The sequence below is a fragment of the Geotrypetes seraphini genome, chromosome 15 (genome assembly GCF_902459505.1).
Source record: "Geotrypetes seraphini chromosome 15, aGeoSer1.1, whole genome shotgun sequence".
NCBI lineage: Eukaryota > Metazoa > Chordata > Amphibia > Gymnophiona > Dermophiidae > Geotrypetes > Geotrypetes seraphini.
Window position 1 is genome coordinate 68313391 of NC_047098.1, and position 23142 is coordinate 68336532.

Consider the following 23142-nt stretch of genomic DNA (forward strand, 5'->3'; position numbering starts at 1 on the left):
CTCTTTGGTGCAAAAGTAAAAGATAATGTCTCAAAGGAGGATAATAAGCTATGCGTGAACACTCAGCTTATCCTCCAGACCAAATGCAACAATATCGTAAACAGTCTTACAATTTCCACAAATCTTATCAACTTTTTCAGCAATATTACCTTAGGAGACAATTCATTCCATACAACAGGCCTAGTCTTCAACAATCTCAGGCAGCTTCTTTTCCTCAGAAGCTACGACAGAGAGAGAAAACAAGTTACCATCACTCAGGTCTCTTCTTTTAAAACCAATACTAGTTTTTGACAACATTCCAGTTGGCGGCTGGCTGAGTCACTTTCTCCCTGTTTGGAAGACCATTACAAAGGACAAATGGGTATTAAATATCATCTCACAAGGATATTGTCTATATTTTCTGCCAGGCAATCCAATACATCAGGGACTGCCACCCTCCCACCCTCATCACATTCCTCTGCTCTCAATGAAATTAACACTGCTTTCCCAGAATAATGCAGTGGAACAGGTCTTTCAGTCTCAACAAACCATGGTCTTTTACTCAAATTTTTTCCTAATGCCCAAAAAGGCTTTATCAATTTTTGGGGTTCTCCTCTAATCAATCTTTTTACCGCACAAAACAATGCAAAGTGCCATCAGTTCTGCTCTTTCCTACCATCCAGTCAAGCGATAGCACAGGACTCATTCTCCATCCCTTGGTCGGGCCCACTACTTTATGTTTTTCCACAGATTCCTCTAATTTCCAGAGTTCTGCAGAAAGTACTACGATACTCAGCTCAACTCATCCTCATAGCTCCAAAATGGCCCAGACAGATTTGGTTCCCTTTACTTATAGACCTTCTTGAGGTACTGCCAATCATTTGGGATCCAACCTCTCCCTCATGACACAGCAGGATGGTCAAATTCTGCATCAAAACTTAGTCTATCTGACAGCTTGGAAACTGAACAGGAAATGCTAAAATCTATTCCTGTTCCTCAGTTGGTGATGTCAGTTCTCCTTGCTGCTAGATCCTCTACCATTAAGTGTTATCAAGCAAAATGAACACATTTCTCTCGCTGGGCTGCTTCCCAGCATCAAGATCCTTTTTTTCTTGTTCACTTCGGCCATTTTTGCTTATGTTCCGAGAGATGGTAAAGCTCGCCAGAGGTGGGCCAGCTGACTGGAGGAAGTATGCATCCCTCTAGTCTACGTAAGGGAGAGGGCAGGGGTCATCGGGGTAGAGGGTTGTATGGCAGCAGTAAAGCATGGGCATATCTCCCACTATCGAGGGGGTTTGGTTTGTGTTGCTTTGTGGCGGAAGAGATTGGTAATCTCTTCAACTGTTGGGTGGAGAGTTTCTTGACTTTGGCAGCTTGGTTTGTTGGGGGTTTTTTTTGGGGGGGGTTGTTTTTTTGTTGGGGTTTTGTTTTGGGGGTGTTGTTTTTTTTTTTTTTCCATTTCTGTGCATGTGCCCATCGCTATCACCAGCAATGGGCACATGCAAATTTAGTGAATATTCACTATTCTCTGCCAATCTCATTTGCATGAGCTTATTTTGAGAATATTTGCTTTTTTTAAAATCATGACTATAAAGGTTGCAATAGCAGCCTGTCAGTTTTTTACGCATATTTTTGAGAATCTAGGCCTGAGTCAGTTGGGTGGAGAGACTGAAACCATTTAGTAACTTCCCATCACTGTTCTTCCCTAAGCAAGTCTCTGCAAACATGTATGAAATGTGGTCACAAGGCCAGTGTTTCCTGATGCATCTCGTCTGCATCAGGAAGTTCTGAGTATGTGTTCTGAACTGGAAGAATAGTGATGAGTTGCGGAAGCTGTTTGGTTGTGGGTTGAGAGATGGCAGGACTGCTATAAGGTTGAAGATGAATAGATCACCTAGTACTCTTACAATGGCTCTGTATGTTTACTTCCAGCCAGTTGAATGAAGGTGTTCTAGCAGCATATTTAGGTGGGTGAGGGAAAATATGCTTGTAATGCATTCTCAAATCATTGCACATTCTGGGAAAATTTTACCCAGAGAAAAAGTGGGTGTAAATGACTAGATATACATTGTATCAATGACAGTTATCAAAGCTAAAATATTGGCATGCACTTTGGAAATTGTTGCAAAGTCTGTGGCTAAATAGTATATGCATTTCTTAAAATAACTTAAGACTTGAAAATTGCCCCTATTAGATATATGGCTCTCTTTATGTACGGCATAGCTTTCTAATTTCATGCCTTATTTAATGGGTGTTTGCAGGTACTGGCTGTTTTCAGATGAAGTTCCAGGACTGTTTATAGAGAAAGGTTGGGTTCATGATAGTATAAACTACAGCTTTACTCTCCCTCCTGATGATGATGATGAGGATGAGGATGATCAAGATTTTGAAGGTTAGTATGCATGTAATTGCAGAAAGTCCCAACTTCTTTAATAATTCTTTCCTAATGTACACGAAGGGCATGTTGTCCACTTAATCTATCCCTTTGTTTTGTTTAGACATTCTTAAGGGGATTAGGTGACCACATTTCTTCTCACCTATTTTCAGCAAGTTTCATATCTTTCTGTAAAATGTACCTCTTTTGGCAAAACAAGGACATCGCTTTAAAGTTTAGCCAATAGGACCAGCTCTACATTTTCTGCTGGCCAAAACAAATTATTTTTGGTTGTCTCCGTTTCCAGCCATATGAATTTTGTATTTTTACTCTTAAGGCACACCGTAAACTGCCCTGAAGAGATTTCGATGGACGGTATGGAAAGATTAGGTTCTTAACTCGATAATCTTCTTTCTAGCAGGAAGACATACAAGTCTTGAACCAGTGGGTTATTTACAAGTTGTATATAAGGCATCATCTATACATTTTTTTTTCTCTTGGCTCTGCCTCCTGCATCTCAGGGCTTGTACTGTAGCCCCTTAGTTCATACCAAAGCAGTTGAGAAGAAATAAGGAGGCGAAATATGGGGAACTCCACGACTGAGCCCATTTTGTTGTGCTCTGCAACAATTAAAATGCAAAATCTCAATGCCAATAGAAACATACTCTCAAACAAAGTGGAACCGAACAAACTACTTACCTGAGAGCAACCAGTAGTAACACAATTTGTAGCCCTCATTTGTATTTTGCAGTAGTTAGGTCATCACTCTTCAGACCAAACATTTTGGATAGGAAAAAAAATCCAGCCTCTGGAAATACCTACCTTTCTGAGCCAATAAGCAGGCTAAATGCAATCTACTACTACAACTACTACTATTTCTATAGCACTGCCAGAAGTATGCATCATTGTACAGAGTTACAAAGAAGACAGTCCCTGTTTGAAAGAGCTTACAGTCTAAACAGGATGTCATGGATACAGTTAATCAGCTGGCTGGGTTGGTAGGCAGAGAAGTAGGGTTATGGATTGAAGGTTATATCAAAAAGGTGAGTTTTCAGTCTGCTTTTAAACAAGGGAAGGAGCTTGACAGACAAACTTGGGTAATTTATTCCAGTCATAGGGGCAGCTGGATGAAAGGAACGAAGTCTGGAATTGGCAATGAAGGAGGAGGGTACAGCTAAGAGCAGTTTATCTGAGGATCGGATTTCTCTGGGAGGTGTATAAGGAGAGAGAAGAGATATTGAGGGGCAGTAGGATCACAGTCTGACTTCTTGATTTATGGAGAAGGCTGAGGCCAGTTTTGGCAGAAAAGAAGGTATTGCGTGCAGGGAGACACCACCTTCTGTAAGTCTGAGGAAAGTCTGGATCGCCGAGACTCTGCTCTCTGAAACAGCTTAACAGAAAAAAACTTAACTTTAAGATCCATCTGTGACTCCCCTTGAAAGGGCTCGAACGGAGCCTTACTGAGGTCCTGCAAGATAATGTTAAGATTCTACATTGGGCACGGCTGTCGCACAGGAGGATGCAGCTGCAATGCTTCCTTCAAAAAATCTGGCTACATCAAGATGGAAAGCCAAAAATCTCGAGCGCTGTGGCCGACTCTTTTACACTGCACGCCCGAACTCAGGAGCTGCACCTGTTGAATTTATTAAGAGCGGCAGCAGCTCCTCTCAAGAGCCTCACCAGCACTCGAGCGCTGTAGCCAACTCACAGTGCACGCCTGAACTCACAGCCACACCTGTTGAATGAACCACATGCAGACGGGAATGGTGGGAGGAGGCGCTGCATCAAGTGCTGCACAGGGACTGGAGGGGAGGGACATACCGCTTCTTCACATACCGGCACAAACCTCCCTCCAGTGTTGGCAGCTGCAGCACGCTAAACAGGCTGCTTTGCGGCTTTCTCCTGCCGGTGAGTCCCTCTGCCGCGCCACTGAAAAAGGAAAAAATATATATATATATAATTTATCAAAATCCTGGCTGAGGCTGTTTTCCCTCCCATGTCCTGCCCATTAACCGGCTTTAAAAAGTGTGGCTGGTGCCAGCACCCTATTTCTTTAACTGATCCCCACAAGTGGTGTATCCAGTGCCTGGGCCTAGACCACCACGTTGAGTCTTGTTCACGCTGCTCTACATTTCAGAAGCATTCCATTAAAAATCGTCTTAAGCAAAAACAACTCTTCGATACCATGGACACATCACAGGTACCTCTGACACCATCCAAGCCCTTGACATCTAAGGCACCACCATCATTGGAGGTAACTACTTCCTTGTTGGTGTCGCAGTCTATAGCTCCATCAACTAAGAAGTCACCAGCTTCACATACGGTGTCTCAGGCCACAAAGGTACAGAGTCAAGTTGTACTGGCCAGAGACCATTGATGCAGCTTGCTTCAACCTCGAAGGGTGCATCTTCATCGATGTCATCCTCTCTGGAGCGAGCTGCGGCACCAGTGATACCAGCACCCAAGCCACAGGTATCGGTGCATGCTTTAAAGAAAAGCTTGATGCTCTCTTTAAATTGGAGTTTGGGGAAATGTTCCAGATGCTCACTCCCATGTCAGCTCCTCCAGTACTGGCCCAACCTGAGCATTGCTGCATGCGAGATGCAGGTATCACCGCTGTCTCATTGGTACCGCCTTGACGGCACCGATCGTCATCGAGCCACGCTTCTCGACACCGGTCTTCAAAACACCGTTGTCCTCCACTAAAGCGTCGCTCCTCCAGGCATCGTTGTCCTTCACTAAAGCGTCGCTCCTCCAGGCACCGTTGTCCTTCACTAAAGCAAATGCATAAAAAGCACCATTCCTCTGGGCATAGATCAGTCATTTCAGACATTCATCTCCACGTTCTCCATCTTCTAAATCTGGCAAACGTTCTTCTAAATCCAAGCATCATTCTCCTGCACACTCGGACAAGCGTAAGCGATCTGTATTGCCTGCTTCTTTGAGTCAGTACTGTCCAAAACGTAGGTACTGTTCTTCCTCCATTCTTGAAGATTCGGATCGCCATCTTCAATCCATACATGAGGCATCTCCATCTTCTACGGAAGCTTATGGTTCCTAAGTGGATCATTCCCCTTGCTGCATTTCTCATAGGGAACCTTCACCTTCTAAGCCAGTCTCATTTACCCACTTCATCAGGCAGATGGGTAAGGACCTAGAAGTAAAATTGGAGGCAGATTCCAAGTATTAAAAGGAGTATATAGAAACCTTAGATATCGAACAGCCTCCTAAGGAGCTACTCAAACTTCCTTTGCATGGTATCCTGAAGGAGACTCTTCATAGGAATTGGGACTCCCCTTATTCTGTACCAGCAACTCCTAGAAAGCTGGACTCTCCATATAAGATTATCCCTATCCCTGGTTTTGACAAACCTTAGCTTTCTCACCTGTCTCTGGTAGTGGAGTCCACTCTGAAGAAATCTGCCCCTTCCAAGGTTTACGCCACTGTACCTCCAGGGTGTGAGGGTAGATCAGTGGAGAAGTTTGTTAGACGTCTATACCAGGATGCCATGCTGGCCAATAGTCATCAATTACAACTTTTATTTCACTTGCTATTTGAAGTACTGGATTAAAACCATGTTAACTTACTTCAAATATCTGCCACCACATCGGAAGTCAGATTTTAAACTTATGCCCATTCTCTCACTCAGCTCAGGCTTATCCCTTGTCTGGGGATGAACTTTTTGGAGAAATGTTTGAAAATGCAACTAAAAAGCTTTCCGAGCATGAAAAGTCTTAACGCGTTGCTCAGGCCTAAGTCTAAATCTTCTTCCTCCAAAGCTTACAAACCATCTTCCTCGTATCAGACCTTATACCCCAAAGTCTGCTCCTCTTTCTAGACCACAACAAAAAAAGCAACATCAGCGTCCTCAGAAATCTCAGACCCCTGCTGCTCCCAAGTCAAATCAGCCTTTTTGATCATCTTCTGGAGAGCAAAAGTTCAATCAAAATATCTCTCTCCTTCTTCCCATCAGAGGTCATCTGCTTCACTACTATCATCGATGGCAACTGATCACCTCCAATCTCTGGGTTCTCAATATCATTCAAGAAGGATTTTCTCTTCATTTCCTTCACATTTCTCCAGATCATCCTCCAAGAGTTTCCTTCCAACCCTCTTCAGTCCTCCCTTCTCCAGGAAGTTGAAGCTCTGCTTGTTCTCAATGCCATTGAGAAGGTTCCTTTGGACCAGCAGAACACAGGATTTTATTTCCAGTATTTCTTTGTCCTGAAGAAGACTAGGGATCTTCAGCTGATATTGGACCTTGGAGCTCTAAACAAATTTCTCGTCAAAAAAAAATTTTGGATGCTGTCTCTGTGTCTTTGTATCCCCTTCTGGATCACATCAATTGGTTATGCTCTCTGGATCTCAAGGAGGCTTACACTCACACTAACATTCCCATTCATCCAGCCTATTGCAAGTTTCTCAGATTTCAGATGAGAAATCAGCATTTCCAATACAAGGTCCTACCTTTTAACCTTGCATCATCTCCCAGAGTTTTCACCAAGTGCCTGATAGTGGTAGCAGCAGCCTTGTGAAATCTGTTTCTAAGTTTTTCCATATCTGGATGATTGGCTCATCAAAGACTATGTCTGAAGGGGTTACTGTAGCGACACAACAGACTGTATTGTTCTTGCAAAATTTGGGATTCAAAATCAACTTTCCTAACTCTCAACTGCAGCCAGCTTTCTCAGACTATGCAATTTATTGGACTCTTCTAGATATTGTACATCTCAGAGCATTCCTCCCCCAGCAACGTCAAGATGCTCTCATCCAACTTTGCCATCAAGTGTCCCTCCTTCCTTCACTCTCAGCAAGGCACATGATGGTGGTTCTAGGTCACATGGCCTCTACAGTTCACATGACTCCTTTTGCCAGACCTCACCTAAGGATTCCTCAGTGGACACTAGCTTATCAGTGGTCGGAGGCTCGCGATCCACTTTCTCAGCACATTACAGTAACGTCTTCTCTTCAGCAATCTCTTCAATGGTGGATGCTTTGCTTTCCACAATAGAGAGTTGCGTGGGGACAGAAATCTCACCCGTTCCAGCGAGGAATCCCTTCTGTCCCCGCCCATCCCTATAAACTTCAGAAATAGTTATTTCATTTAATTATGCTACTGAATTATAGGCTCTGGTAAAGACCCATTTACAAATAAGCAGAGACTTTATTAATTTGGAAATATTAATTGGGAAGACTACATACTTTGTAAACGGGTTTCTACCAGAGCCTGTAATGTAAATATAAAATATAAATACTCGGCTGATGAGAACCCTCAAACTGTCAGCTGAGGACTTCCTTTGCAGTTGGTAGGGTGTCCCTTTTGCCAAGCTTGGCAGGCAGCAGTAACGTTCTTGAGTCACAGATGCTGGCACCTCAGTGGCTCATGGATGTTGCCAGCGACTGCTGTGCTTGGTGGAGGGGAGTTCTGGCTGTCTCTAGAGGAGGTCCTCTGCTGGCGGTGCTTGGGGATCCCCACCAGTCACAGCAAGGGTCAGCAAGTACTTCAACACTGTAGAAATAAAACCAGAAATGCATTTCCTTTTCTTTTGAACACAATACAAAGACATCTGCTATATACATTTCCCAAAGTTAACATATTTTAGTCAATAAATTCCGTTTTTTACCTTTGTTGTCTGGAGACTTATTTTTCCATAAAGTTGGTCTCAGTTTCTTTTTTCCGCTTTCCCATCTTCTGTAAATTCTTCTGTTGCTGTCCATTGGTTCCTCCTACCATGGTCCAGCATTTATCCCTTTCTCATCTTTCGTGCCTGCCCACCAGCCCCATACCCAACATTCTCCTATCACCCCTCTCCAGCACCAAGCCACATCTCTCCCTCCATTCCCTTCACCACTGTCCATCATTCCTCCCTCTTGCATCCCTTTCAGTCTGTCCCACTGTTCCCTTGCTACCACATTTCTCACTCTCATCTTTTTCTTCCCTATCATATTCGGTACCTCCCTCTCTACGACCAAAAATTCTCCTCTTTCTTCCATTCCCCGTGTGTACACAACCATCTCTTTCCCGCTCACTGACACACCCACACCCAATTCTCCCTTTCTATTCCCTCCCCCACCTCAGCATCTCTTTCTCTCCCTTCCTCTCTCCCCAGTTCATTCCTTCTGTGTCCAAAAATGCTCTCCCTCCCACCCCTTCATTCGAGTCCAGATAACAGCAGAGATTGGAGGCAGCCTGCAGCACGCCATATGTAACCGACCCAGAAGTCTTCCCCCGAAGTCAGAGCTGACATCGGAGGGAAGGCTTTGCATCAGTCTTGTGGCGGCTGAGGTGTCAGGGGGTAGATACTGGATGTAGGAGGTGAGAGGAGACATACTGTAGATAGAAAGGGGGATGGATCAGACATACTGGATGAAAGGGGAAAGATAAGACAAGCTGGAATGCCTGGGGAAAGAGAAAGACAGATGATAGATGTAAAGGAGAGGGGAGGAAGACATTGAATGGAAGGGAAGAGAGGGGGAGGATGTGGATGGAAGGGAGGAAAGAGAAAGATGGGGCAGACACTGAATAGAAGGGGGAGAAAGAGAAATTAAGCAGATGCTGGGCTGAAAGGGGGGAAAAATGGGCAGATGCTGGATGGAAGGGGGAGAAAGAAGGGTGGATGATGGATGGGATGACAGGGGGCAGAAAGGAGGAAGAGAGGAGACTGATCAGATTCTGGATGGAAAGAGGGGGAGGGGCAGATGCTGGATGGAAAGGAGAAAGAGAGAGAGGGCATATGCTGGATGGAAATGGAGGAGAAGGAAGATGCTGGAGAGAAAGGGACCTCAGGTCAGCATCAGAATGGCTGTGCAAGTCTACATGGGTCCAAATGGTGCAACACACTGCTAAACCCCCCCCCCCCCAGTCCATTGTGCTTTCTAGAAGCCAGTATTGTGGTGCAGCCAGGTCCCTGCTAGGTTTTCTCCCCCTAGAATGGGACAGACTCTGTGATTTTGCCGGCAGAGTGGTGAGCCAGCACGATGGCGCAAACAAACCCCCCTCCCTTCCCCCCAAGTGTCCTCCACCCAGAATAGTAACGAATCTGGGTTCCCAGTGGCTGAGCAATGAGGCGGTGCCGTGATGCAGTCCAGCCTACCGAGGCATCCCCTACTGAGAACAGAACCAACTCTGCATTCCCAGCCTTTGTATGAGGGAGGTCTGGTGCCCCAGAGAAAGGAGACCTGCAGCCATAGAGCAAACAAGCAGCACGTACATAGCTGAGAGCCTTGCTTGCTGATCCCGCCCTACCGTGCCGCAGGACCAATCAGCAAGCAAGGCTTTCAGCTGTGTACATGCTGAGCTCACTGCTCATTGCATGGCTGTTTCCGCTGCAGCGTCAGACTTGTCTCTCAGCTGCATGCCTGCTTCACCAGTATTTAGGTAGGCTTCAGTAAATGGAATCCTGTTTTCATCCCTGTGGGAGTCCCTTGGGCCAGGGGGGTGTCCCTGTGGGAGTCCCGTGGGCCGGGGGGGGGTGGATCCCTGCAGGATTCCTGTTCCCGTGCAGACCTCTATTCCACAAGCCCCCTCACCAGAAGGTTCTCATGACAGATTCCTCGACCTACGCTTGGGGAGCTCACCTAGATGGTCTCCATACTAAAGGGTCCATCACAGATAGTCGCCATCACATAAATCTATTGGAACTCAGAGCTAATTTCAATGCTCTCAAGGCTTTTCAGCATCTTCAGTATTACAAAAATTATTTTCCTAAATGCCAACACTCCCACCATCCCCTTTTGGTTGAGCTTGGAGGTGACCCACATGTGAGAATATGCTGCCTGCTTGTCCTGGGATAAAGCACAATTACTTACCGTAGCAGGTATTATCCAGGGATAGCAGGCAGATATTCTCACAACCCACCCATCTCCCCTGGTTGGTTTCTTAGCTGTCTATCTGAATTGAGGAGACGTGCGCTTATGTCGGGCGGGAAAGCACTTGCGCATGAGCGGTGTGGTCAGTCATGAACATATATATATATATATATATATATATATATATATATATATATATATATATATATATATATTTCAGTTATTTTTGTTCTTAAATACAGAAAATAATATATTGTATTTACAGTGGTATATGAAAGGAATTCAAGTGTATGTTTTATGAGATCGTTTTAAATTTCTATGTTACACTTGTGGATATATGAAAATGAATAAAAAATTTTTTTTAAAAAAAGTCATGAACTTTCTAAAGTTCTTAAAGCAACAGTGCATCAGGGCTCTGTGGATGTCATCCACATGTGGACGTCGCCCACATCCACATGAGAATATCTGCCTGGATAACATCTGTTATGGTAAGTAACTGTGCTATATAACAGAATAATTTTAAATCTATTGTTAATTTGGCCATTGAGGAGTCTTGTCTTCACTCACATAGCAGGTAATCATTCGACAGGTTGGATGGTTAATAGGCCAGATTGACCACTAGAACAATCCTAAAAAAAAAAAAAATACCATATTGAGGAAGAGCAGACTGTGCCTCTAATAGTTCTATGTTCTCTTTGTTTATATAGTCTTTTTCCCCCAAAAATAGGACCCAAAGTGATTTTTACACATGATTTTCTTTCAGATAAGATGGAGAATGATGATGCTGACAGCAGTGTAGACCTTCAGACATCTTCACATTTAACTCAAATGCCTATAGAAACCACCGTACCCAATCAAGGACAGAATTTATGGTATGATGACGCTCCTTTTGAAGCTGCTAGAAAAATTTGTTTTAGACTGGCACCTTAATTTCTGCTTGAGAGAACCAAGTGTTAAGTCTCCCTTCGTAAACTCGATCAGTGGAGCAGTAGATATGAGAGGTGTTCAATAATCTATCTACCTCAGTAGGAAAGAAAAGTTTTCAATTTTTTTTTATTTTTTTTTTTGGGGGGGGGGGTAATCTTTCAGTATAGTCCCCTGATAGCTTCATACACTTTATCAACTTTCCTTGCAATGACTGAACCCTTTGAAAAGAATTCTTCTGTTTGACCTTCAAACCAAGACATCACAGCTTCCTTGATGTCTTCATCACTTGAAATAGAGAGATTTCTTCCAAAATTTAGAATAGGAAATAATATGAAGAAGCCACATTCTCGGATGACAGCCTGTGATTATTGTGCCATGTTTACTGGCGCATTGTGAAGAAGCAGCACACCTGCTGTGGTTTTTTTTTTTTTCTCCTTGTTGTTTTTCTCCTTGATCAACTCCCACCAAGAGATTATTGTGTTGACATAACTCTCCCAGTTATGGTTGTCTTCTGTGGCATGAACTCCAGAAGCAAAAGTCCATCATCCCAGAAGACAGTTGCCATGACTTTGCCTGCAGATTTTTCTGCCTTGAACTTTTGGGGTGGGGATGACTTGTGCTTGTACTGCATTGACTCCATTTTGGACTCAGGATCTCTGTGATAGACCCAAGTCATCAAGTGATGGGAAAAAATTCACTTGATCTTTACGGAGCATCTCCAAGTTCTCCTGACAGCACTGGAGCCTTGTGGCCTTCTGACACGGCGTCGGCATTCTTGGAAACCATCTTGTACTAACCTTGAACATGCCCAACTTTCATGAATTATTTTCCAAGCTGTTCCTGCCGAGATGCCCATTTCTTCAGCTATTCGGAAAACCTTAATTCATCTGTATGACAAAACTAAATCCTTGATTTTCTTGCCCATTTCTTCAGCTATTCGGAAAACCTTAATTCATCTGTATGACAAAACTAAATCCTTGATTTTCTTGCCCATTTCTTTAGCTATTCGGAAAACCTTAATTCATCTGTATGACAAAACTAAATCCTTGATTTTCTTGCACATTTCTGTGGAAGTTGCTTCTACAGGTTATCCAGTGTGAGGGTCATCTTCAATGAACTCTCTACCCCACTTACTTGCTCCAAAATTTTACTTTGTAGGTTGATGGGGAAGACTCACCATAAACTGCAGTCATGTGTTCATGGATCTCCTTTGGCTTTTTCCCTTCTTTTGTGAGATTTTATCACTGAATAGTGTTCCAAATCTAGCAGTTTTATTTGATTCCATGAGGACTCTCCTGACATCCTGTCTCTTGGAATGTTAGACTTGCACTGAACTGTAACTGTGCATGAGTAACTTTGAGACATACACAGTTATCAAAAACCCACTGAACCTGGACTGATGTTAACCAACTCTTACACATAAAACTGATAGGTGGTTTTATTGCCAATGATTTGATTAGGAATGCCGTCATTTCACATTCTGACACCAGTTGGTGCTATGCTCCATAGGGCTGTGAAGTCGGAGTCAGAGTCGAGGAGTCGGAGACAATTTTGAGTCGGAGTTGTGGGTACCAGAAACTGAGGAGTCGAAGGATTTATCTACCGACTCCATATTCCTGGTGCTCCACATCTGAGGCATTTTCCACCTGTATAAAGCAAATGTTGACATTTATAAAATTAATGTTGAAATATCAACTAATAAAACTTTTGAGGGAAATAGGAAATTTATGTATGAGTTATTAAAGTGCCCTGTCCTGCCACCCAGCTCCCTTCCCTGTTAGGCTCTGCATCCTGTCCCCACTTCCTCTCTGATGCTTTGCAGGACATTCTCCAGACCTGCCTTAAGCTCTGGTGATCCAGTGGTGAGCCAGGACAGGAGGATTCCTTCCCACCTCCCCAAAATCCATGAACTGATCCTTGATGATGCATTCAAACAGAAGCTGAACCCAGCTGAATGAGCAGCATGGGAAGCATTTGTGCTGGTGGTTCAGAATTTTCTTGGTAATCACAGATCAGAGAATTATGCTAAGCTTGTAAAGAACATGCTGACAGCATATCAGCTAATGGGTGCCAGAATGTCAGTGAAAATGCACTTCTAAACTTGATGACTTCCCACCCAATCTTGATGATGTCAGTGATGAGAATGGGGAAAGATTTCATCAAGATATCAAGGTGATGGAAAGCAGATATCGGGGAAAGTTCAATCCCAGTATGATGGAAGACTATTGTTGGTTCTTGCAAAGAAACAAATGTACAGTACAAGCGTAAAAACAAGTGTCGAACATTTCTGAACATGCTGACACTACTTTTGTGTGAATTGAGAGGTGTAAATATATGCTGTAACATGTCTCCTTATTGTCTTCGTATTTGTTTTCAGAGTAAACTCCTTAACAGAAGTTTGGTGGAACACAGTTCGTACTTGCAATATTGTGCCAATATGGCAAACTGTCTAAAAAATCAGTAACGTGTATCTCAGAAACCTGAGGTGCTACTGAATTTCAATTACAGATCTGAAATCAGCATCATTAAATTAAGAACATTTCTTAAGTTCTCAGTAGCAAAGAAAAACTTTTTTTTGTTGACCAGTGTAATCATTTTGTACATTGTAACCTCCAGGAGAATGAGATGGGGATAGAATTTGTCCCCATCCCCGCATTTAACTGCATGAAACAATCCCTGTCATTGTTTAAGGAGAGAAAGAGAAGAATCGGGAGTTTGAATGGACTCTGCCACCAACCCTTAAGCCTTGCACTGAAGAATGCTGATGTAGGACTGAGATTGAGATACACACTAAAGTATGACATGAGATAGTTTCCTGCAAGGACAAATTCTGTCCCTGTGTCATTCTCTAGTTAAAGGCAGAATAGAAAACTTGATTAACAAAACATAACTTCACTGGTAACGTGCTGAGCCCATTGGATGAAAATTTTCTAGAAGTTTAATCCTTATGGTAATACAATGAGAAGAGGCCATGTATGATGAATCTGAGTTTTGGTTTTATTTTTTTATAAACTAAATGACTTAAATTTCATTGCAAATTGTTCTAATCATGGGTAAGAGCTGTTTATTAAGTCATAAATTGACATGGAAAGCATACTTATGTGGTTTGTTATACTGTTACCTCTTTCTGAAATCTGTATATTTATGCACTGTAGGTTTTTGTGTGACACCCAGAAAGAACTGGATGAGCTAATAGATTGTCTGCATCTGCAGGGAGTAAGAGAGTGTCAGCTGAAGGAGCGACTACAGAAAAAGTGAGTGAGCATTCTTATTTTGACTGCAATCTTGTCGGTCAGTGCTGCTGTCAGTATTGTCTCTCTGGCTTAACTGATGGGCTTAAGCTCATGTCTTATATGCTTTGCTATTGCAATTCATGACCTTTTCTTTTAGGGGCCCTGTACCAGAAGCAGAGGTGATTCTCCACCTTATGATGACTTCATTGGTTCCCTTTGCTTGTCTTAAGTTACACAGTTTTTGATTTCTTCTGATTGACTTATTCCAGCTAACATCTTTCTTCATAGGCGAGACATTGTAGACTCCAGGCCGGTCCTTCCTGCACCTGTCTACTGTTTGTCTATTTATACTTCTCCAAGCTGATTCTTGAATGTCAGCCCTTGGGGGCTAGGAAGCATTTTGTATGTTTCCATTTTATATGGGAATAGTTCTGTGCTCCTTTGAAGCCTTTGTTGGCGGTTACTCTTACTGTTTGATTTACATCTTGAGCAGAACAGTTTCTAAGCCTGTTGATACAGGTGCCTCTACTTAAACATAGAAATATTATGGCAGATAAGGCCAAATGGCCCATCCAGTCTGCCCGTTCTCACTTCCTCTCTCTGAGATTCCCACGCTTTCTTGAATTCAGACTGTCTTTGTCTCCACCACCTCTTCCAGGAGACTGTTACATGCATCTAACACCCTTTTTGTAAAAAGGTATTTCCTTAGATTACTCCTGAGCCTATCCAAATTTCCAAGTTTTATTTAAAATTTGATAAAACGCTTATATAAAATTTTCAAAGTGATGTACATCAATGACACATAGGTAGAACATACAAACTTTAAACATGACAAAACAGAAATGAGGGTGAAATGGGAGACCATAAGAATTGCCGCTGCTGGGTCAGACCAGTGGTCCATCGTGCTCAGCAGTCTGCTCCCATGGCAGCCCTTAGGTCAAAGACCAGTGCCCTAACTGAGACTAACCTTACCTGCTTAGTTCTGGTTCAGTAATAAGTTGTCTAACTTTGTCTTGAATCCCTGGAGGGTGTTATCTCTTATAACAGCCTCCGGAAGAGCGTTCCAGTTTTCTACCACTCTCTGGGTGAAGAAGAACTTCCTTAAGTTTGTACGGAATCGATCCCCTTTTAACTTTAGTGATGATGTGGCTGTGTACCACCCGCCCAGGTTGCTCGCCCAAAGCTTTGGGGCAGTGCTTATCTAGAGATAGGAGCATGCATGTGTCATTAGGAATATCCTGAAAATCTGGCCTGATTACGAAGATTGGACAAGCTGGGCCTAAAATCGACAGCTAAAATGTGGTGCTAAGAAATTGTAGGGTCATTCATTTGGGTTGCAAAAATGTAGAGGAGGGCAATACAGCATATTAGGGGGGAAGTTCCTCATCAACTCACTAGACGAGTCCAGATGCTTGAGTTATGCCTCTCTGCCAGCAGGTAGAGACTGAAAAGTGATGAGCTATGTTTTCAATTTAGAACCTTATTCATTAGCTAGTACAGTATCTCTCAGTCTCTAGAACAGGGGTGTCCAACCTGCGGCCCTGTGAAGTATTTTGTGCAGCCCCGGTCGAGGGCGATGCAATGTTTTCCTCTGCTGCCCCGGGTGTTTACTGTCTTGCCGGCTCCCTCTGTCTTGCTGCAGTGTTTGAGTTTGTGTGGCCCCCAGAAAATTTTTTTTCGACCAATGCAGCCCAGGGAAGCCAAAAACTTGGACACCCCTGCTCTAGAAGGTAGAACTTCCTATGCTGCCTCCTCTGGTCTGGTAGGATATTATCTGTGTCTGTAAATTGATAGTTTGGCCCAGACTGCTGGATGATGTATCTGGAATTTGTTTGGCCAGCCTAGGAGTATAACACCTGTGTACCCTAGGCACCCCTCCCTTCAGCTCTATCTCTTTTCCTTAGTCAAGGATTGTAGGTAATGAGTGGTAGCTGTGCTTTGCTATCTTTCTCTTGTCCTAAAGGTATATTGTAGTTGTCTCTAAGACAGTACAATCATTGGTGACACATAGGAACATAAGATGAATAGGACACATTGCATCTTTATGATCTCATTCTTCAAAATGATTGATTTTCCTGTCTTAAGGCAATTCCAGTTATAGGCAGGGACAGCCCTACAATTAAGTGATTGTTTTTTACACATGACCCTTGCCTTTCATTCCCTACTGTCTTATTCAGTAGACACTCTGAAGTGAGTCTCTGCACATGGCATCACATTCCTGTTTACTGGTAGTCAATTTGAGTCTGCATTGCTGAGTTGGGGATTAAGAGTTCCTCTATTAAGAATCGTTTGCTTGATTTAGGTGCTAAAAAAGAAATTTTAGAAATTCACCTGAATTCTGCATTTTTCTGCTGAGCATATGGCATGCAGTATAGCATTTTTAAAGTTTCAGAAGCAAAATTTTGCTGTCTTCCATTCTCTACAGATACCAGGACATTGTACATTCCATTCACCTGGCTCGCAAACAGAACTTAGGGCTGAAATCCTGTGATGGACATCAAGAGCTATTGAACTTTCTTCGAAGTGATCTCATCGAGGTGGCCACTCGGCTGCAGAAGGGAGGACTGGGATATATTGAAGAAACTTCTGAATTTGAAGCCAGGGTAAGACATAGAACATTTTGAAGATGAGACCAGTATTGTCATTTGAAAGTGCTGTTCCATTTCTGCTCTGAGTAGCTTTTTATTTGATGCTTTGAGGATAATATGGGGCAATTCCTACTTTCAGTATGGAATATGGGGAGGATTCTTAAAACTACTGTGCCTTTAACAAGGGTCGCTAAACTGGCTCCAGCCAGTTTAGTGTGGCAGTATTTTACTGGCCGATTATCAGAATGGCTCACTGTGGTCTTTTCCAAGGTAACTGGCAGGCTCTGACTCTGCCGTGCAAATGTGTTACAACAAGGTCATAAATATTAAACTGGTAGTAAAATGGGCTCATCAATATTTAAAGGAGCACTCCACGTGATTCTCTATCATCGTCAGATGATTCCCCAAACGTGGCACTGGCTTTTGACTACCAAAAACTACTGGCTGGTCTGAGGGTGCCAGTACTGTGCAAAGCGTGTCTTAGGCGTGTGTTTCTGGCTGTGGCTTATAAAACAAAATAAAAATATGCCATTCACATAAATTTAAAGTAGTTTTGGGGGATAAAAACTCAAAAGCACACTTTTCAAGCACGTGTATTAAAGGCGTGTCTTATGCGCGCTTGTTGAAAGCTGACACACCTCCCCTCCTTTCCCCTTCGCCTTCATCCAATAGCTGTGGCACACCTATGATTGACACAACGATGTAGCATTTGCTAGTAGTTATGTGTCCCTCATATCCACCTGTTTGCTTTAAATAACTATATGAGCAGGCTACACACCTCCTCAGTTCTTTCTTCCATCTCTGGAGGAAGCCACAGAAAAAAATACCAAACACAAAAATGTAGTTTCTTTAGCACTCTCCAGACCAGTAGAGGTTAACTTTACGAATGGGTATATATCTAATCATGACCAGCAGGTGGAGACTGAAAACAAAACTTTGGGACAGTATATACTATCCTCCCTTCTCTATTTCCCTCAGTCTTCTTTCAGTCTCCAGCAGGTGTTGAGTGATCTGTACCCATCTCTCTTGGTAGGGCTGTTGGAATTTGTTTAGGGGTTTATTGTCCCTGTTTTTGGCCGGACGGAGCTTGGTCGGGCCCTGTTTGGGGGTCCGTCCGACCTCGGGGGTGTCAAACCCGGCGGGTCACGAGCGGGGTCCCTCCCCCCACTTCCTCCACCTCCCCACATTTTTTTAGAGGAGCCTCAGCAGTAAGCCTTGCCCCCTAAGTCAAGCAAGGCATATTGCTTCGAGAGCCTGTGGAGTCTGTTCTGTAAAAAAAAAAAAAAAAAATCCTGAGGTAGTGCTGGTCTGAAGGGTTGTTTCCCTTTAAGAAAACTGTATTTTACTGTATTTTTTCATGTAACCAGCACTTTTTTATAGCTAGGTCGCGTCTGGAGCAATTGTGCCCTTCTCCGGGGGAGTAGGCCACAATTTTAGTCCAGCCGCGAGGCACTCGCGGCCGGCCTGAACTCGGCGGTTTGGGTCGGTGAGGTGGTGGAGCTCCGTCGGCAGCGGCTGCAGGCGCCCAGAGCTCCCCGCCGATGGTGCCTCGCGAGTCGGCTTGGAGCAGTGGGGAAGCCCGGTCTTCCACAACCGCCCACGGAGGGATTCCCCGAAGGATTCCCTCTCAGCTGATTTTTTGACAGCTGATGCCGACTTGCCTGTCTTAGCGGCTGGGACTGTTCAGTCTTCTCAGCCGCTACAGGCCATGGAGGGAGCATTTTTGGCGGGAACTTCGCCATTTTCTTTGTCTGGCCCCTCCATTTTGTCTGCAACCTCAGGTGACCTTCCCCCTGTATGGCGAACACAGGGGCAGGTTTCAGCATGGACCCCTGCTGGGGCAGGGAGTCCCTGGGGACCCCCGGGGGTTTTTTGCCCCCAATTTATTTTCTTTCTTTGTGCGGACTTTTGGGGGTCCCACGTGCGCCTGGGGGGTTTCGGGGGGGGTTTCCCTCCGCGCCCCCTATGGCTTTGCCTCCCTCTTTTCGTTTGGCGTCCCCTCTTCCTCCTCCCTCATCCAAGCGCCCGCGGGGGGGCTTGGATTGCGAATTGGTGGGCGGAGGAGCGTGTTGGCCTGGTTGAGGACCTGGCTGCTTTGGCGGGCTTCCAGGATCCTCTAGAGGGGACGCCTGTTGGCAGCGGGGCGGCGGGTTTCCCGTCTTCCAGAGCAGATGCGTCCGTGGTGCGCTTTTTTATTCAGAGGGATGAGCTTTTAGACCTGTGTAGCAGGTCTCCTTGGTGCTGCATTTTTGCAGTGGCGCCGCCGGAGACCCCGCGTATGGGGGCCCCTCTGCTTCAGGGGGTCTGTCCTGGTTCCCGCTCTTTTCCTGTGCGTCAGGATTTGCGGGATTTTGTGTTGGCGCAGTGGCCTATGGGCGCAGTTTCGTTTGGTGTGCGCCTTGGCTCTTGGGTATCCCGTCCCGGAGGGAGGTAGGGCTACCTTAATTTCGCCAATGGGGAACGCGGTGGTCTCGGCACTTCCTAAGCGGCATACCGTGCCTGTTATGGACGGTTCTGCTCTTAGGGTCTCGGAGGCGCGTGCGTTAGAGACTCTTCTTAAGTATGATTTTGATGTCTCTGCCTTTGGGGTCCAGGCGGCTGTTTGTGGGGAGCTAGTCGCTCGCGCCGTGTTTCGGTGGGCTGAGCGTGTCCTGGATCGGGAGTCTGATGACTGGTCTCTAGTGGATCAGGAGGTAGCGAAGATTGCGATGGCTGCCTCGTTCCTCTCAGATGCTCTTTATGACTTGGTGCGGATTTCGGCTAAGTCTATGGCATGGCCGCGCGGCGTATTTTGTGGCTGCGCGCTTGGGCGGCGGATTCTGCGTCCAAAGCTAAGTTTACTAAAGTTCCCTTTAGGGGGTCTTTTTGTTTGGAGAGGAATTAGATGAGTTGATTCAGACTCTGACGGACTCGAAGGTGCCCCGTCTGCCTGAGGACCGTGCCCGCCCTGCGTCTAGGTGTGGGGCTGCCCGGGGGCGTTTGCGGGAATTTCGCAAGTATCGCCCGGGGCGTGGGGCTGCTTCTTTCCCGGCTCAGGGTTTTTCCCGGGGTCGGTTCTTCCAGCGCATGCAGCCCTTTCGGGGGGCCCGTCGGGGGGCAGGGAATCCCTCCGCCGGTTCCCCCGCTTCCCGTCCTGCGCAATGACTCCTTGCCGGCGCCCCCTTTGGTTCCGGTGGGGGCCCGGCTGCGCAAATTTTTCCCCAAATGGGCCGAGATCGCGTCCGATCAGTGGGTCCTTGAGGTGGTGCGGGACGGTTACGCTCTGGAGTTTACCCGCTCTCTGCCGGACCTTTTCCTCGCTTCTCCATGTCAGACTCCATGGAAGACGCAGGCTTTTCGTCAGACCCTTCAGCGTTTGCTAGATCTCGAGGCAGTGGTGCCGGTGTCCCCTACGGAGTGGGGCACCGGCAGGTACTCCATTTACTTTGTGGTGGCCATAAAGGAGGGGACCTTTCGGCCCATCCTGGATGTCTCTCGATCTGACGGAGGCCTACTTGCAGGTTCCAATTCGGGCCTCTCATCAGCACTTCCTTCGCTTTGCGATCTTGGGGCGGCACTTTCAGTTCTGTGCGCTTCCCTTTGGTCTGGCCACGGCTCCTCGGACGTTCACCACGGTAATGGTGGTCGTCGCGGCAGCCTTGCGGTCGGTGGGCATCCTGGTTCTCCCCTACCTGGACGACTGGTTGATTCGGGCAAAGTCGTTGCAGGAGAGCTCCCGGGTTACGGCTCGGGTGGTGGAGTTTCTCCGGTCGCTGGGCTGGGTGGTCAACCTTTCCAAGAGTCGGTTGGTCCCGGCTCAGCGTCTGGAGTGCCTTGGGGTTATGTTCGACATCTCCTTGGGGAAGGTCTTCCTTCCAGAGGCCCGGGTGAGCAAATTGCAATCTCAGATTCGCCTGCTTTTGGCGTCCCGGGGTCCTCGGGCGCGAGATTTCCTCCAAGTCCTGGGGTCAATGGCGGCGTCCCTGGACGTGGTGAGGTGGGCGCGGGCCCACATGCGTCCTCTTCAGTATGCTCTGCTCCGGAGGTGGTCTCCCCGGAGGCAAGATTTGGATGTTCCGGTTCCCCTGCGAGGCTTGGCGCGCTGCAGTCTGCGCTGGTGGCTCCGGACCCCTCACCTGGTTCAGGGGGTGGGTCTGGATCTCCCGCAGTGGACGGTGCTCCTTACGGATGCGAGTCTCCTCGGTTGGGGGGCTCAGTTTATGGGCCACTCAGCTCGGGGCACCTGGTCCGCGGAGGAGGCCTCCTGGTCGATCAACGAGTTGGAGACCAGAGCGGTCAGGCTGGCGCTGTTAGCTTTCCACTCCCTTTTGCTGGGCAAGTCGGTCAGAGTCCTGTCGGACAATGCCACGGCGGTGGCTTATGTCAATCGTCAGGGGGGCACCAAGAGCACTCCTGTGGCGCAGGAGGCGGCTCGGCTCATGGTTTGGGCGGAGTCCCATCTTCTGGACCTCTCGGCTTCTCATATAGCCGGGGTAGAAAATGTTCAGGCAGACTTCCTCAGTCGTCACTTCCTGGTTCCAGGAGAGTGGTTTCTCGGCGCCGGAGCGTTTCGGTTGATAGTGCAAGATTGGGGGCAGCCCCTGATGGACCTGATGGCCACGAGTGGCAACGCCAAAGTGCCCCGCTTCTTCAGTCGTCGCAGGGAAGGGCTGGCCGAGGGTCTGGATGCTCTGGTCCAGCCGTGGCCAACGGAGGGGCTGTTGTATGTGTTCCCTCCTTAGCCGCTGGTGGGCAGAGTGCTTCTTCGCATTGTTCACCATCCGGGTTTGGTGGTGCTGGTGGCTCCGGATTGGCCTCGACGTCCGTGGTATGCGGATCTGGTGAGACACCTGGTGGCGGTTCCTCTTCCTCTGCCTCTCTCGGACGACCTTCTGATGCAGGGTCCCATTCCCTTGTTCGACCCGTCTCTCTTCTGTCTTACGGCGTGGCTCTTGAAAGGGGTCGCCTTAGCAAGAAGGGATATTCAGACAAGGTGATCGCTACACTGTTGGGGTCCCGGAGGCTTTCTACCTCTCGGGCTTATGTGCGGGTTTGGCGTCTCTTTGAGGAATGGTGTCGGGCGCGGGGAGTGACCTCTTTTCGCGCTTCTCTGCCTAACATTCTAGAGTTCTTGCAGGATGGCCTGGATAGAGGCCTGGCTTGGTCTTCTCTCCGGGTTCATCTTGCGGCCCTGTCGACCTTTCGAGGGTTGGTGTCAGGTCAGCGTTTATCGGCTCTTCCTGATGTGATTCGGTTTCTGCGGGCGGCCAAGTTGCTTAGGCCTCCCCTACGGCCCTCGGTTCCCTCTTGGGATCTTAATCTGGTTCTCTCTGTTTTGGTGCGCCCGCCTTTCGAGCCCTTGGACGACTGTTCTTTGAAGGACCTTACTTTGAAGGCGGTCTTTTTGGTGGCCATTACTTCTGCTAGGAGTATTTCTGAGCTGCAGGCTTTCTCTTGTAGGGCTCCCTTCTTGGAGTTGTCTAGGGAGCGGGTCGTCTTGCGGCCTGTTCCTTCCTTTCTGCCGAAGGTTGTTTCTTCTTTTCATGTCAATCAATCGGTGGTTCTCCCGGTCTTGGGTGGTCGGGAGGGCTCTTCTGAGCAACGGCAGCTGCGCAAGTTGGATGTCGGTCGGGTCCTTCGCTCTGATGTGCAGCGGACCCAGGAATTCCGGAAGTCCGATCATCTCTTTGTCCTCCTGGCTGGTCCTCGTCGGGGAGCTGGCGCTTCTAAGGCTACTATTGCGCGCTGGATCAAGGAGACGATTGCTTCCGCTTCTCTTCTGAAACAGCAGCCTGTTCCGGAGTTTCTCAAGGCTCATTCCACTCGGGGTCAGGCGGCTTCTTGGGCTGAGTCGTCGCTCGTGCCTCCGGTGGATATTTGTAAGGCTGCGGTTTGGTCCTCCTTGTATTCTTTTGTTAGACATTATCGGGTAGATGTTCAGGCGCGTCGGGACGCGGTGTTCGGTGAGCGTGTTCTGGTATCGGCCCTTCGGGGGTCCCGCCCGTGAGAGGGACTGCTTTGGTACGTCCCATTCGTAAAGTTAACCTCTACTGGTCTGGAGAGTGCTAAAGAAGGAGAAATTAGGTTCTTACCTGCTAATTTACTTTCTTTTAGCTTCTCCAGACCAGTAGAGGTCCCCACCCTGTCTGTTGTTGTTGTTGTTGTTGGGGCTGTTTTCGCGGGCAGTTTTTGTTTTTTGCTGCGGGTTCTAGTATTTTTCTAGGGCCGGGGAGAATTAAAGAACAGCGGCTGT

At 46.6% G+C, this 23142-nt stretch overlaps 1 protein-coding gene across 1 annotated transcript in view; it reads left to right on the forward strand.

Annotated features, from left to right (window-relative positions):
* BAZ1B (bromodomain adjacent to zinc finger domain 1B) overlaps window positions 1-23142 on the forward strand; it is a 139444-nt gene that overhangs the window by 62146 nt on the left and 54156 nt on the right. Inside the window, exons 9-12 of the mRNA XM_033921450.1 lie at window positions 2241-2371; window positions 10926-11034; window positions 14245-14343; window positions 16748-16925. Of these exons, the coding sequence (XP_033777341.1) occupies window positions 2241-2371; window positions 10926-11034; window positions 14245-14343; window positions 16748-16925 (517 nt within the window). The remainder of the gene's footprint in view (window positions 1-2240; window positions 2372-10925; window positions 11035-14244; window positions 14344-16747; window positions 16926-23142) is intronic.